Source organism: Dipodomys merriami, unplaced genomic scaffold (assembly GCF_024711535.1).
Source record: "Dipodomys merriami isolate MVZ:Mamm:240054 unplaced genomic scaffold, mDipMer1.0.p SCAF_16, whole genome shotgun sequence".
NCBI lineage: Eukaryota > Metazoa > Chordata > Mammalia > Rodentia > Heteromyidae > Dipodomys > Dipodomys merriami.
Genome location: NW_027202937.1, coordinates 24,823,088 through 24,839,301, shown reverse-complemented (window position 1 = coordinate 24,839,301; position 16,214 = coordinate 24,823,088). Strand labels below are relative to the sequence as shown.

Here is a 16,214-nt window from a genome sequence, read left to right as displayed (position 1 = left end):
CATGGTGCCATCAAGGTAAAAGACATGACTGTGCTTTGGAAATTTTTAAACAATATTTTTTTTAATTTCTAGATTACAGAGAAATATTAACACCGTCTGCGTTAACTTTTACTAAGCGGATGCCTCAGGGTTTTGAGTTGAACTGCTCAGTGCTGCATACATAATCGGAGTACTTACACTGACCTTGCAACCTTCTCTGACTTATTGCATCCAGAACAATGAGCCATCATTATGTGTTGCTTTTGAACAGATTAAAATTGTAAAATAGGGTTTAACTGGTCAGTTTTTGGCATTGGCTTTTGAATATTACTATGCTTCCCTACCTTGGAAGGTAATTTCCTCATGTGCATTTTCCTATGAGTAATTCAAAGCTAAATACTCCAGAGCCTGAAATCATATTTTGAAATCTGTTTCAGAAGCTGGTGATATGACGTTAAAAACCTTGTGATTAATTATTTAGTGAAATGAAGTCCCTTGTTGCAAGTGAATAATCATTCTCTTCCTAAATAAATTTCATTAAGCTGAATTTTCCCTTTGTGTTTCATTTTTAAATCAGAGCATTATTTGTTCACTTTAAAATGTAGTTTATGTTTTCCTTTCTTGGTCAACTCTCCAGAAAAATCTAAATTTCAAACCCACCACCAGTCCCCAGGAAGGATTTTCAAATATCCTGTTTAACATTACCTTTTCCTGTCACATATTCATTTGTATTTGCCTAAATAGTGGCTGTTTGTCAGCTGCAATTGATTCTCCCTCTCCTTCCTCTCCTTTTTCCCCCTCTCCCTTCTCTTCATCCCTCTCTCTCCTTTCTCCTTCTTCCTTCTCTCAATCCCTCACTCCCTCTCTCTTGCCTGCTCCCTCTCCCCCTTTTTCCCTCCCTCCCTTGTTCTATTACTCTCCTTCCCTCTCTTCTTCCTCTTTCTCCCTCTCTCTCGTTTTCTCTCTCCCTCTTCTCTCTCTCACCTGTGAGTCATTACAATTTCAGTAGACTCACAATAAAGGGTTCAGAACCTGTCGCCCACACCTTACTGTAAGTGAAAGGAACTAGAAGACAGCTTTCTTCTCTTGTAAATGTCAAGTGTTCAGCCTGTCTCCATTGGGGGCTGAATAGAAATGTAACCTGAAAGAAGTGAGTCCTTGGGTCTGAGCAAAACTGTAAGCATTTAGAATCCCAAACTGACTTCTCCCCAAGTGCCTACCATAAGTGCTTCTCCCTTCTTCCACTGGGCTTAACTCTCTGCAGCCCCAGTGGGCATCTGATTTGTTCTGACATGGGAGGGGGGTGGGGGTGGAGGGAGGAGTCACGAGGCAATCCGTAGGTTATTTATTCCTTGGTTTTGGCTCAAGGGCAACTGGCAGAACTATGTACATGGGGGAGGGGAATCCAATGAGCTACTTTCCAAGTCTTCTCAAATGTTGGTTCTCCAATATGCCATGCAGCATACCATACTAAACACTAATTCTGTGTGTTGCACAAAGGGTGAAAGAAGGCGGTGGAAAACCCATACTAGGGGTTGATTTGGCTATTATTACATTTTTCATGAATAGATCTCAAAGCCTTGTGTCTACAAATTTGTCCTGGGTGTCAGAACTTCCTCAGAGACCTAACCAAAGTTGTTTTTTTTTTTTTTTTTTTTTTTTTTTTCTGCTGCTAGGATCATTTGGCTACATTCAGAAAGAGAGGAATGCATTTTACAGGTGGACATGATTTGGGCTGAAGATTTGACCAAGCAATCTGAGGCAGGAAGATGAAGAAACAGCCAGGGAATTGGGAGTCAGAGAAACCAAACCTTGCCGTCTGTATTTCTCTCCAGAAAATAGCCCACAATTATAATTACCCACCTTGTTTTGCTGCTCAGAATAACTGTGGCATGGCCCCAAAAGCCTACCGGAGCAGCCTTTGTGATTAGAAAGTACTCCACACCTTGGAGAGCCGAGGAGACATGAGAATAATTTTAAATGCAAATTAAATTGAGGGGGTAGCAGAGAAGAACATATAAAAGACAGTAAAACAAAACCTTTCAATTTTCTTAAATTAGCAGTCTAATGCGTTCTAAAGAGCAGTTCCACTCGGATCTCTTCTGTGGGGTTGCATTTTATCACAATATAAAATGGGCAGATCCATCATTTCCCTCCACTCAGTGCTCTTGACTGGAGATTGAAGGGGAAATTAGAAAGCTGCTCATTTGAGCTCACAGGCTCTGAGCAAGCTCCACTCGGCTTCATTTCCTGCTCTCCTGTGTCCTGTTGCAAGGAGGTCAACAAGTGCTGGTGAGTCTCGGCTAACTTTAAGAATCTTCCTTTTGTCTATCTTTCTGACTGCCTTTCCTTAGGGGTGCAAGTGTCTCGGGTAAGATTTGTTCTAATGTTGTCTTTCAAAATCTGCAGAAATTTCAGACAGCTTTTTAAAGCTGCTCCCAGTGACTGATTCACAGAAGGAAAGAGTTATTTTCAGCCTACATGCTGAAGAGTGTTTCTGTGTATTAATTCTAAGAGGAGACTATTGAATATATGTTAGCTAAAATGACCTTTATCCATCATCTTCCCATTCAGCAGGAAGTAGGGTAGAGTACTGGTGCACCCTTTCAATGTCTAGATTAACTTTCTCTTATTCATCCCTTAATCTTATGATGGATGCTATTCTTCTGTATTTGTGAATCCAGTGGGGATTTAGGATTGTAACAATAAAGTATTAAATGGTCATTCTGGGATGTAATGACTATCATACTTGTAGACATAGGAGATGGGGGAAGGGAATGGATGGCCCTCATTCTAAATCTCCATGTAGATTTTGGTGGAGTTTTTTTTTTTTTTGGTTTTTGTTTTGGTTGTTTTTTGCCAAAGTTTTACATGGGAAACATGATTTTCTTCCTTCACAGAGGAGGGCACAGAGTGGCTGAAGCTGGCGTCACCTTCCGTTGCTAAGGTAACGTGCGCTGGCCATATTATCTGATAAAGGAAGTCCACTGGATGGAATACATTATTCATCACTGATCTAATCAAACAATCAAAATTGTTTACTTTCTCTGGGAATATTTAGTGAGATCAAAGACAGCTGGCTGGAACTGCCCTTGTTTGGCTACTGGCGGACAGTTAGCCCTTGATTTTTTTCTTTTCTTTTTTTTACAGTAAGTATAATTTGCTATTGGGGGACCTGTGGGTGTTTTTTTAAAAAAGTTTCCTCATGCTAGATTTGATTTCTTAAATTAAGATGTATACTATTAGGAAGAGAAAGAAATCAGATTAATTTTCAAATTTCTGATTTTTGTCTTGTTAATTCTGCTTTGAACATATCCTACACAAATAGAGATACTTCTTGTGTGTAAATATCAGGTAAAGGTTACCGAGGCTTCGGGAGAGCTGGGGTAGACCCAAAAGGCTGGGTGTTTTTGATAAAGTGTATTAGCTTCCTGGCAGGCAAATGTATATGCTATGAAAATCATTGCAAGGTTGTAATATCGTCACCGCTCTGCCAACCACAATTATTTCCCCAAAGCTGGCTGTGGCAGGTGCAAGCAGGTAAGGATCTGTTGAACTTCCCTGAGAAGGAAGGAATTCCACGCATTTCTACAGCAAATAAGTCAGTGTGTGTGTTATAAAGGTAAGGCAGCTGTGAGTGGAAGCTCAGATTCCCAGAAGATTGTCTATAGGAGGGAATCCAAAAGTCTGTGGATCAGCTGAAGATCAGCCTGTTAAGGGCTGACACCTAACAATGCCATTTGCCAGACAGACCTTTTGAGAACTGATAGCACACGAACTTAGCAGTATAATTTTCTAGTTTTAAGTATACAGCAAGGATATTATCTCACTTTGACTTGGATCTTCTGTTTTTCCGAAGTGGAATATATTACTTTTAATGAATGTTGGCTGAAGGTTGTCTTCTCTTATACAAAAGGAAATCTCTGTTGTGGGGGAGGGGGATTTTGAGTTAGAAATGCCAGTGAAGTAATGGCATATGATAATCAGATGTTCCCATTCAAAAATTTAAAGTATGTACATACTTCATACTTGACAGTATAAACTATTGTGTTTTTTTTCCCTCCTCTGTATAGGCATCTAAGTGAAGATATTCTCTCCAAATCCTGTGTTTGGAACATCAACAATGGATTATCCCAAAATGGATTATTTTCTGGATGTGGAGTCTGCTCATAGACTCTTGGATGTGGAGTCAGCTCAGAGATTCTTCTATAGCCAAGGAGCTCAAGGTAATAAAAAGCTCAAGGAGGAAAAAGGAAACTCCTTTCAGTTGCATGCTGGGTTTATAACAGTATAGGGTCAACTAAAACAGTTTAAGCTCTGTCCCTCAAAATTTAATAATTGGTATTCATAAATTGATAAATCTCTACCTAATTGCTGCTGGAATTGGGTCAGGCATAGTTTAGAATAAATCAGTTATCCTTCTTGAAGATAGTTTTAAAAAAATGCACTCAACTTTGGGTACAGTCTGAAAGCTGTTTTAATCAAAAGATTCTCTACCTACCCCAAATATATATCTAAAAGGAATTAAGGATGCTTTTCTTCCTAGAAAACTCTAGGCTTGCAGCCACTACCCTTAAAGAAACCTCAGGGCATTCTGCCCTGGATGAGAGAAATCTGTCTAGATTAGGGACTCTGGAGATAATCATGGAAATTCTCTCTCTAGCTGTGCTTTCTGTTTTAGATGGTTTCCAGTTACTGTGTTTGAGAATTAATGGTGCATATGCAAGGAACAGTAAGAAATGCCCCTTCTAGGAAGTGTAGCTGATGGGTAGATTCTCAGTACCTAATTCATTATGATCAGTTACACTCCAGCATGCTTGCTTTTCTGTTCAAGGATGCTCTGGAATGTTTTGTCATAAGCTGGATCTCCTGGTGGGTAGGATACTCTTTATTTAGAAGCCTAGTTTATGTTTTCTGTGGAAGGAGTAAGGTGTTTAATTAAAGCAACCTGCTAGTGGTCATGTCCCAAATGCTACAGGCGATACCTTTTTATAACTAGAAATGCAGTTGAACGCAATACCTTTTTATAACTAGAAATGCAGTTGAACTTGGAAGTCTCAAAGCAGAGCTGAGGAGAGTTTTTCAATCCCAGCTTCTTTCACTGTTACCCAATGAGGACCTCCTACCTGGCACTGATAATATTCTACTGTGGCTTTCCCCAAGTGGTCTTCTGATTTGTTTTAATCTCATTCTGAAGCAAATTGCTAGGCTTGAAAACCTCCCCCTTCCCTGCCCCCTTTTTCCAGTCAGCCTGTCCTGTTACAGTCAGGAGGGACTGGGAATGATCTAGTGTACAAGGGTCACTTGTTTATCAGTAGAGCGTCGATTAGCAAAAGTGGTTTTAAAAAATACAATAACTAATTCTCACTCTGTAAAAGGAAGGATACAGCATTACCACTCTCAGCTGAGGCCACTTAGAGACATGACTCTGTCGTTGGAGAGGAAGAGGGGTGGGGTACGATCAGGACCTCCAGCCAGTACTGGCTCTGAAGGAGGAAGGTACTAGAAGTAGATCAGAGTAGAAACTGGAAGGAAAGGTGGATGAGGGAAAACTGCATCCCATACCAGGCCCGAGTTTCTACATTGCTACATCTGCTGGGTTCTGTCTGAATGCCAGATACATGTTTTATGGCAATCCATCCACCAGAGCAGCACAGATGTGGGTGGAGCAAGAAACATTAATTCTCCAGAATAAAAAGCTCCACTTTGCACTGAGGACAGATTAACCCTTGAAGAAGAAAAGCTCCCAGCTTTCACGAAAGAGAAGTGGGCAGAGTTGTGGGAGGCTCAGAGAACTTGAAGCCTGGAGGCTGTCAGCAGATGGAGCTGGGGGTGGAATGGTCAGAATTGTCACCATCAGTGGTTAAGACTCCAGAGTAGAGAGACTGGAAAATCCATGGGAGGTGGTAGCATAAGCTACAACTCTTCTCTGGGGTCATGTTCATTTCAGAGAAATTAGGGTCAAGGAACCAAAGGATCCTGGGTCAGCAGGAGAAACTTGTGTTCTCATAACACCAACTAGGCCATTACTCTCAAGCCCCCAGATTGAACAGATCTGAAATGTAGGTATTTCAGAAGTGTGGAGAGTTTGCATTTCAACTGGAGCACCAGCAATAGTGACAGATGCAGCCTGTGCCTCTAGGGACCTAGATTTAGGAACCATCCCTTTCTGTTTCTCTCCTTCTGCTTGTAAGCAGGAGCATGTGGCGGCAGTTGCAGTATTAGAAGATAGTCCTCTACAAAATGGAAGCAGCAACCGTGACCTAAGATCATTCCTGAAAGGTTTTAAAATGCTTAACACAAATGCTACCACACAAGGCATGCTAAACACCAGTAAATCAATTAAACCATCATCCCTGACAGAAAGAACGTGAAAGTTCACAAGGCTGCCATGGCATTGCAAATAAAGAGATCTTCCCTGATAGAAAGTTTTAAATATCCCATAGCTAGCAAACTTAAATCTTTGGAAATATTCTATAAATGTAAGCACACAATGATTTCTCTCTTGCCTCACCAAAACTCAGATTAGATAATGACCAAAAAAACAATATTTATATTGTTCATCATCTGCCTAGTTCTTTTTTTTGTCATAAATATGAGGTAAACACCTTCCCCAGAGATCCACTCCTAAGGCCTATCATCCCTGGAGTCTCTTCCTTTCTGGAGCCTTTTCCATTAAGATTCCAGGTTTTCAATGCAAAGCATTGTCTCCTCTAGGTTGGCTTCCTTCCATGTTGTATAGACTCCCCAGTCTGACCTTGACAACAAGCCCCTATGCCTGGTGAAAGGCTCTGAGACAATGGGTGAAGGGCTGAGTACCATGGCCTACACACTTCCCTTCCTTTCCCTCCACACACCAAATACGCATGGTTTTTAGTGCATGGTCATAGCATGTATTTAAGCAATGACAAGGCTCTAAGGAGAAAGAAGGAGAAGGGAAGGAGGGCAGCATTGTGAATACGTTTTTAGAAAGGAATATAGATGAAGGGATATAAATGAATAAGGAATATAGATGAATCTCACTCCAGGACAGCTTTCTGTTAAGACAATCTAGTCTGGGTACCCAGGAATATTAGGACTTGGATCCTAGGGATAAAATTCCAATATTATATATCCTTTTCTATAAATGTCTAGCTGGGGACATTGTACGGAATTGAGTACTTGGAACTTCAGCGGCCTAAGCCTGTTGGACAAAACTGTTGTGTCTTTATTGAAATTTTTAGTTGTCCCTTAAGCAATTTCAGTGTTCTTACAAATGCAAGTATTTTAAAGACAAAAGCAAGATCATCTTTAATTTCCCTCTCATTTTCTATATGATTTACCCATATATAAATTGACTGTTCTTGTTCATGAAGTGCTAGGAAAGCAGAACTTATTATATTAATCATGCACAAAAGCATTATCCGAAGCAACTAATGCAGAATTATGTTGTACTTCATAGTTGTTTTTAAATTTTCTTGAAAGCAAAATGAGGAAGCCTGCCCTAAGTAGAGTACTTTAAGAAGGAAAAAAGATAATCTATGATGGCACAGATTCCTTGGAAGTCTTAGAGATTTTCAAAGGCCAGGGAGCTATACTGTTAAATAAAGCGGCTTGTTATTTTTTTTTTACCAACCCCATTCTTTTTTGTTTTGACTTCAAAGTGGGGAGAACCTCCTTTGGGAGTTCTGCTTTTCAAAAGTATGGAGCAGAAATAAAGGCTGGGAGTCTCCTACTGGTCTCTTGTGGCTGCAGGATGATGCTTTTCTGGTTAATCAGAGAGGGATTCATCGCTGGTATATCCTGCTAACAGAGAAGGCACTTGGTGGATGATTGGGGAGATATGTGTGACTTCAAAGATCAGCTCGATCCTGGTGTTACATAATTTGGATTCACCCATCTTTCAGGTTTCTGACAATGATCTCCTACAGACTCGACAGTTATTTGATAACCAACAACAGAACTGGGAGAGAACCTATATTATATGATCAGTATCAGGAGCTTCTTGGCTTGGAATGGATATTAGAAATCAGTGATTCACTTAGGATCTTCCTTAATCTAGAGGAAACACAGTCTGGACAGATGTGTTCAGGCCCTGTGCTATTATTTTCAACAGACTCCTGGGTTATTCTAATGAACACTGAAGATTGAGAGCTATAGTGGTGGGCATCATTCACTTGCTACTTGGTCCCAGATAAGCATCCCCAGCTTCATCCAAAAGCTTGGTAGCAATGCGCAATCTCAGGCCCCATCCTCAACCTACAGACTCAGAATCTGTCTTTTTAACCGGTTCTGTAGACTGTTTATGTTGAAGTTTAAATAATGTTGAAGCAATGGTTGTGTCCATGGCATGTTAAAAACACCTGGGGAGTTTTTGCAACCACAAGCCTGAAAACAGAAGTCTAATTGAATCCAAATCTCTAGGGAGGGGTACATCTAGCCAATCCTTTTAACTACACCCAGAGGATTCCAATGGCCACTTGTTGCTGAGATCTAGGCCCCACGCATTTTATAGTACAGGAGGTCTTATCACATCATATCCTGTGGGTTTTTCTTTTTTCCTTTTTCTTTTCTTTTCTTTTTTTCACTGCTGGAGCTAAGAAGCAGAACCTTTCTCATGCTAGACAAATGCTCTATCCCTGAGCCTCACTCCCATACCCAATATCTTCCCTTTTAAATGAGTCCAAACAATTTAGACTAAAAAAAACAAAACAAAACAGTGTATCAGGGAATTCACTTTACATATTCATTGTGTCTATCAATCCTCAAAGAAATTGGGAGAAATAGGAATTACAGCCCTGCGCATATGTTGCAGATTAGAAACTTTCACAGCTTCGTGAATAGGATTGTAGACTTGGAAAGCAGTTAAGTAAGGATTTGATTCCAATATGCCATACTCCAAAACCCAAATCATTTCCTTCAAGTTGCTTCATGCTGCTGGCTGGGCTGAGGTACCTTCTCAACCCAGGTTGAGAAAATCATTATCATGCAATCAGTGAATATGACCTTCGTGGCCAGAACACACTAGAGAGGAAGTTGCACCTGCTTTCCATAATCTCACCACATTTGTGCCCTTCTCACTGGCCAAAGTATCTTCCCCAAGATCATCCATATCCTTGGATATTCAAATTATCTTCTAAAGAGAAAGTACATTTAAAAACAGCCAATTAACTAAAGCTTCTAAAACTGGAAACTAGGCAATAATATATAGCTCCTACTAACAATCCCCTCTCTTGTTAAAAAAAAAATCATTTTACATAACTCAGGGTATAACTCAGAGTCAGGCACTGTAGTCTTTGTTCCTCGTCATAATGCACCTTTTCTCTTGTCTGCATTGTCTTGCTCAACAAAAGGAAATGCCACGTTTGACAACTGATGAATGCCACAGCTCAGAGTCTCTCTCTTCAAGTTAGTTTTTGGAAACAGGCATTCACTGAAGTCTCCACCCACTCCATCAACCATTTCCTCTCCAGTCTTCCCACCATCTCCACCCTTTGCCCACCTTGTGAAATCTGTCAGAATAGTTGTCTTTTGAATCTTCAGCTGAGAGTTTAAGGCCCTCTAGTCCTAAACTCTGCACTTTTGTGGCCCCAAGAGACAAAGACATTTGCTAGCATTCAATTAGCCATACATTATTAGCAGTAATCAACAACATAGCCTGTGCTATTTTTTTTCTTCTATGCTCAAGGCAAAACCGAGCCACAAATATCACTTCCTTTGTGCAGCTTTGTCAGACAGTTCCAGATATTTTCCCCACAGTGGTCTGTTCAGTTGCATAAAAGCCTTTGCCATCATGCCTGATCCCACCTCTGTTCTGTGGATTCAGTATTCCATATTGGATCTCTACATAGACTAAGCAAGGCCTCTCACAATAACTCCACCTTCTTTAAGCCCCAGGCCCTTCATCTGAGCTCTGTGCTTGGCTCATGGACGAGGAAGCAACTATCAGACCGACCCTTCTAGCTTCCTACATATTCCATTTTAGGCCTTGTGATTACTCACACCTAGGTTCTCCAAACCTGTGCTTAACACAGGGAACATTATGTGCATTATGTGTGAAAGAGAGAATAAAAGAATCTTAAGAGGAAAGAAAATATGGCAGAAATAGAAAGCAAGCTTCCTGATCACACAGACATGTTAGAGGACCATGACATCCAGCTCCTGCTTCTAGACAGGGCCCTGGGAACAAGACAAGTCTGCATACAATGGAGCTCTCCTCCTGCTTCAGATTTCCTTATGATGCTGCCCTTTGTGCCTTTGCCCCAGCAAGCATTTGCTTTGACATGGACTGTGAACCAGGTGGGGCTGCTGGAAGAGAGATAGGGGGAAGAAAATGACACAAAAATACAATGAAACAATTCCAATCAATTAATAACTCCCACTCTTGCAGAAAGCATATGAGAGCAGATTAAAATGCAACCCACACTCAGCCAGCATCATCCATGACCCAATTAGCATAAACAATTCACAGGTGTTTGGGAAGAGCTCTCCTCATTTGCCCAAACAAATCTGTTTGCTTTAAAAAAAAAAGTAATAAATGATAAATAAAAATTTAAAAACACCTATCCTCTGCACCTCCTGGGCCTGTGCTAGCCAGAGGTAAGGTGGAAGAGCCAGTACTCAAAGCCAGCTCACACCAATACTGTCCTTGGTATGTTTAGGAATTTCTCAATAAGCAATTAGATGCACACTTTTATACAAAGCCCTCGAATGAATGTTGGCATGAAATTGGAGTACTGACATTTAAGGATTAGAGAGCTCTATGATTTTTTTTCAATTACAAGCAAAATAATATTAAAACCTTTGGTTAAAAAAAAGTGGAGCATGTAATCAACCCTATTCAACTATTCAAATGTTTCTTCTTTCTATTCAATGCCTTGCACACATTTGAAATTTTACTAAGTTGTAATTACGGTACATATAAAATTGGAGGCAGGAGCTGAGTGCTATTGTCTCATGCCTGTAATTCTAGATACTCAGGAAGCTGAGTAGCTTGGTTTGAGACCAGCCTGGGCAGAAAAGTCTGAGAGACTCATCCTGCAAAAAAAAAAAAAAAAAGCTTGGATGGAGGGGTAGCTCAATTGACATAGAATAACTTTGAGGCCCTGAGCTCACACCCAGGTATTGGGCAGGGGCCGGGGGAGGTAGAATGGAGGTAGGAATAAAATGATCCCCCACACTGGTTAAAAAATATCTCATTGTTTTAAAACTTCACAATTAATGTCTCACAGCTCTGGGTTCAAATGACGTTTTCTAATTTTTTTTTAGAGAGATTAGACAAGTTATTTACTCTATTTTTGTCTTACTTTTGCCTTGTGAATGCAAGTGATAATAGTAAGAGTTCTTACCTCAAAGGATAAACTGGAGGGTTAAATGAAACAAAATAGCATTTTATAAAGGATAATAAATATTATCTTCAGATATGAACTTTTATAATCATAATATACTTGTTTTACTGTGTTTTAACTAAATATAAATAAAAATATTTAGTTAAAATGGAAAAGTAGTTGGATGTTAGTGGCTCATCCTTATAGTTATAACTACTTATGAAGCTGAAATTCAGAGAATGGGGGCTCAAAGCCAGCCTGGACAGAAAAGTCTGCTAGACTCCATCTCCAACTCACCAGCATGAAGCTGGAGTAGAGGCTTAACTCAAGTGGTAGAATGCCAGCTAAGCAAACAAGTTCAAATCCAGGTACTGGAAAATAAAAGGAAAAAATATATATATATATGCATATTTATGGACTACTGCTGAGAACAGCAAGGCAAGAGCAGTGGAAAATGTAAGGCTTAAACTCATTTAAAGAAAACCATTATATAATAGCATAGAGGGCACTTTGATGTAGCAAAATACACAGAAGTGACATAGGAATGACTATAGCTTACAAATACTGAATAAATGAATACAAAGCATTCAACAAAATGCGTAGCGTCTTGTACCCACACAATAAATAGTGGCTCTTCTGTTAATCTGGTTTTAATTATGTCCAAGGTCAGAAGAAAGTGTCAGGGTTCAGCTTCCCCCACACAGAGCTCCCATGTGCTCTCCCTCCTGGAATGCCATTCCTTTCTGATTCAGCTTTCTAAGCCCTCCAGAAATAGGTGGTTATCTTAAAACACAAGCACAAGGAAAAGCAACAAAAATTTGACTTTTAAAATAAAATTAGCCACAAACTTCAAAAGAATCTTTATGGCTCTACTGCTAAGTAACATCATTGAGTCTAAGCTAACTTCCTCTAAATGTACAGCAAATTCTAGTTTATCAGATGTTAAGTGCTGCTCTGAATTGTTGCCCCAGATGAGCAGATAATTAGCTTTCACTTCAGATAGATTTAATAGGCAGTGGAAGAGTTTGATAAATTAGGGTGTATGTGTTACACGAGGAGGTTATATTACACAGATGTATTGCTAAGGCAATGTGATCCATTAAGGAATTCTGAAGCTGATATTGAATCCACTAAAGAATCCAATACAGAGGAGTTTGGTGTTCAGATCTGTTTTGATACAGGTCATAAATATGGTGGGCCTATAGAAGAGTAAGATTAGCGGCCAGGAGAGCCATTGGAAGGCTACTGCAAGGGTTCAGGCAAGAAAGAAGCATAGCTGGGAAAGGAGCTTGGCAAAGTGAATTCCAAACAAGAGAATATTGAGAAAATATTGAGAAGATTCTTTTCTGATTTTGTGGTGACAGACAAGCAGATAGTGAGAAAGGGGTACTTCAAATGATGCTTAGATATTACATTCATTCTCAATGGATGACTGTTGAAACTAATCACTGAGAAAGAATCAAGATGGAGGGAGGGAAGAAATTCAATTGAGAACATAATGAATTTTTCCAGACCTTCTGGATGACCCATAGATAACCAAAAAGAAGTAAATTCTGTGGTTCAGTATAAAGAACTTAGTGAAACATCTAAAATATTCTTTGTGCCCAGGTAATTTCTACAATAACTTCACTAGCATATTTGCTCCTGCTTCTGAACATGTGCTTCCTTTCATATTATTTTAGATGACTGGGCGATAATTTAAAGGAAACATATTTTCTAATTTTGTTCTAGAAATGTATATGTTTTACCTAGCACTAATACTTTAAGTCAATAACCCATTTAGAATATTTATATAAAACAATTGTTTTCAGTTACTGAGATTATTTCATATTCTCTCTTGCATTTTTATATGAAGCAACATTCTAACTTAGTATTTATGAGGCCATTAAAAAAAGTTTGAAAAAAACTCATTGCAACTCAGTCTTGTATAGAACTATAGCTGATTACAGAACATTACAAAGGAGGGAAAAACAGAAGACTCTGCTACAGCTGGTTAGAGATATGGGTTTTTTTCCCTTTAAAAGCAAATTGTCATGAGCAAATGTAGGGAACTGCAAGGATGTTCATGATGTACACAAAGGTACAATGCTCCGATGTTGTAAGAGAAATATGCCAATAAAAAATAAAGTCATTTTGCCTAACCAAAAAAAAAACCTTTGAAAAACTATAGCATTGGGAGGATAGAGCCTCTGACACTGAGTTTGCAGTTACAGAGCAAGTGACTTGCTTACAAGAGCAATCTACCTAAGTTTCCATGGGAATTTCTTAGGATACTCCCAATTCATTTTTCCCTGTCATTACCAGTATATTTCTAATGCCATTTCCAATGTCATTTCCCTATATTACCAATGTAATACAGAATAATTACAGAAAATCTAGGCAACCAATGAAATAAAATAAAATTCAGTTAGCCCCATTGTCTAAAGATAGATATTCCTTACTACCTGATGAATTTTTTCCATTCTTTGTATTTATACGCTTTTACAATAAAGCACTCCTCGGATTGATTACCTTTCACTTTCTCTTGTCTTATTGTTAAATAATAATAATACTTCTTACCTGGGGATTGTTGAGTCTAACTGATATATGAATTGTCAGATAGTTGAGGATAAAAGAATGGTCAACCCCACTTTGTTTCATGCAAAGGGTGACTTTACCAGCTGTATTCCTGGATCTATTCCTCCACTATTGACTAGACATAGACTCTGACTAATACTCTGTGATCTGATAACTGTCATCAGACCATCTGTAGACATAGACAAATGCAATAAAATATCTACCTAAATCTATATTGAGCAGGTCTTCCCTCTTAGATTCATGCATTAAGGACTTTTGGTGTCTTCCCCCTTCACGATCACACTATGCATTTATTCTTGCAGTAGGCAGGTGAAACTCTTCATTACCCAACAAAAGACATTCAATTTAGAACATATTGGGTTTAGAGGTTCTCTCGAAGATCATAGATTATGAAGATCCGTAATCACGAAAAGAATAGAACATTAGAGCAGATGGTGCTTAAATTCAACTGGCTCGTTTTACAAATGACAAAAACTGACCCTTGGGAAAGACAGGAGACACAAATACAAACATTGTTTATTACCTATCTAATATGTACCAGAAAGAATGTGGTTTTTGTTTGTTTGTTTGGTCCAGTCCTGCAGCCTGCACTCTGGGCCTGGGTGCTGTCCCTCAGCTCTTCAGCTCAAGGCTAGCACTCTACCACTTGAGCCACAGCACCACTTCCAGCTTTTTCTGCTTATGTGGTACTGAGGAATCGAACCCAGGGCCTCATGCATGCAAGGCAAGCACTCTACCACTGAGTTACCTTCCCAGCCCAAAAGAATATGTTTATTTCACTCAAAACCACAAATTTGCAAGTTAGGTATCATTGTTGCAAATCATATGAAATGCAAACTCAGTATGATTTTTAAAAATGGACCTGATATCATGCAACTGAACAGAGTTAGGGCCAGCATTCAGACATTATCTTTCTGACTGCATAGCTTTCCCCTGGAGCATCCTTCTTTTTGGGGTGTTGGGGATAAAAGGAGGTAATTTTACTAAATCAACAGCTAGAGGATGGGGAACAGAAACTAGACAAACTAGACAAATTAGAAACTCAGACAAAAATAAAACAGATTAAACAATAAACAATTGCCTGATGCCTAGTCTGAGGTTTGTATTTTTATACCCAGTTGTCTTTCTGTATAAGGACCTTAAATGGATTCAAGCTCACAGCCTTTCCTTCTGAGGTTGCCTGAAAGTAAACAAATCTAATAGTTTCCTACATAAAGTTATTTCCCTGCATACACCCTTTTATATATTGAACATGGATTATAATATTAGAACCTTTAGATTTTAAATTAGGTCATTAATTACCATCTATATTGGAAATTGGCCATGTAGAAAATACAAAATTAGGATGAATAAGGCTTATTACCTGTACTGTTAAAGGAGATTGGAAATGTGACTTGTATGTCTTAACCAGACACATTCAACATTTGAATAATAGAAAACTGCTTGGGTTTCTGTCCAACTCAATTCAACATACAAAGCTCAAGACACATTTTCCTTTTCTGAATCTAGCATGTTTTAGCAGCCAGCCCCCAGACTCTCTGCACAGTGTCTACTTTAGGAATCCAGGAGGAAAGGAAGCAATGAACATTTGCTGTCCGCCTACCGTTTGTCAGGCTCTGTTAGGTGTTTTACATATATTACATAATGTTTTATCCTCCCAAGGCCCAGTGAGAGAGTTCATTTTATTTCTAGTTCAGAAATTTTAAAACAAAAAACAAAGCTTGGAGAGCTTTTTTTATTATTATTACAAGGTCTAATAAGCATTAAGGTTGGGAATTATGCCAGGGTTTAATTTTTCAGGAGCAGCCTTACTTGGATCTGCCTAGTAACAATCCATTTAACAGTTTTAACATAGTTAATGTTTGTTGAGCATTTCCTTTGCCAAAGATTCTGTATGGATTATGTGTTGAATCTTAATAGAGAGTCTAAGATTTTTTTAAATTTAATTTTATTATAAAGGTGATGTACAGAGAGGTTACAGTTACATAAGTAAGGAAATGAGTACAATTCTTGTCCAACAGTGTTACTTCTTACCTTGTTTTCTCCCACTTTGCCTCCCCCCCATCCCCTTGCCACCAAAGTTGTAAAGTTCATTCATAGTATCTTGTAACACTGTTGCATTGGTTCACACTTTATCCTTTGTCTCACCATTTCTGTGATTCCCTTTCCCTTCCCCAAATCAGATAAACATATACAAGACTAAGGATGCAAAATCAAAAACAGTGATATCAGGGATAAACCATAAATAAATAAACAAAAGAAAAGAATTGCAAACCATGTGCGCGTGTGTGTGCGCGCACACACACACACACACACACACACACACTTTTTCATATCTTGGAGTTCATTTCA

General features: G+C 39.0%; 1 protein-coding gene across 5 annotated transcripts in view; it reads left to right on the top strand.

The window, feature by feature from the left end:
* Positions 1 to 1,403: 1,403 nt before the first annotated feature.
* Phactr1 (phosphatase and actin regulator 1) overlaps positions 1,404 to 16,214 on the top strand; it is a 434,482-nt gene continuing 419,671 nt past the window's right edge. Inside the window, exons 1-3 of one of the 5 annotated variants that reach the window (XM_070024552.1) lie at positions 1,404 to 2,271; positions 2,880 to 2,926; positions 4,053 to 4,205. In XM_070024552.1, coding sequence (XP_069880653.1) covers positions 4,103 to 4,205 — 103 coding nt within the window. In that variant the 5' untranslated portion in view covers positions 1,404 to 2,271; positions 2,880 to 2,926; positions 4,053 to 4,102. The other 4 variants (XM_070024551.1, XM_070024555.1, XM_070024553.1 and 1 more) reach the window with 4 other exon arrangements.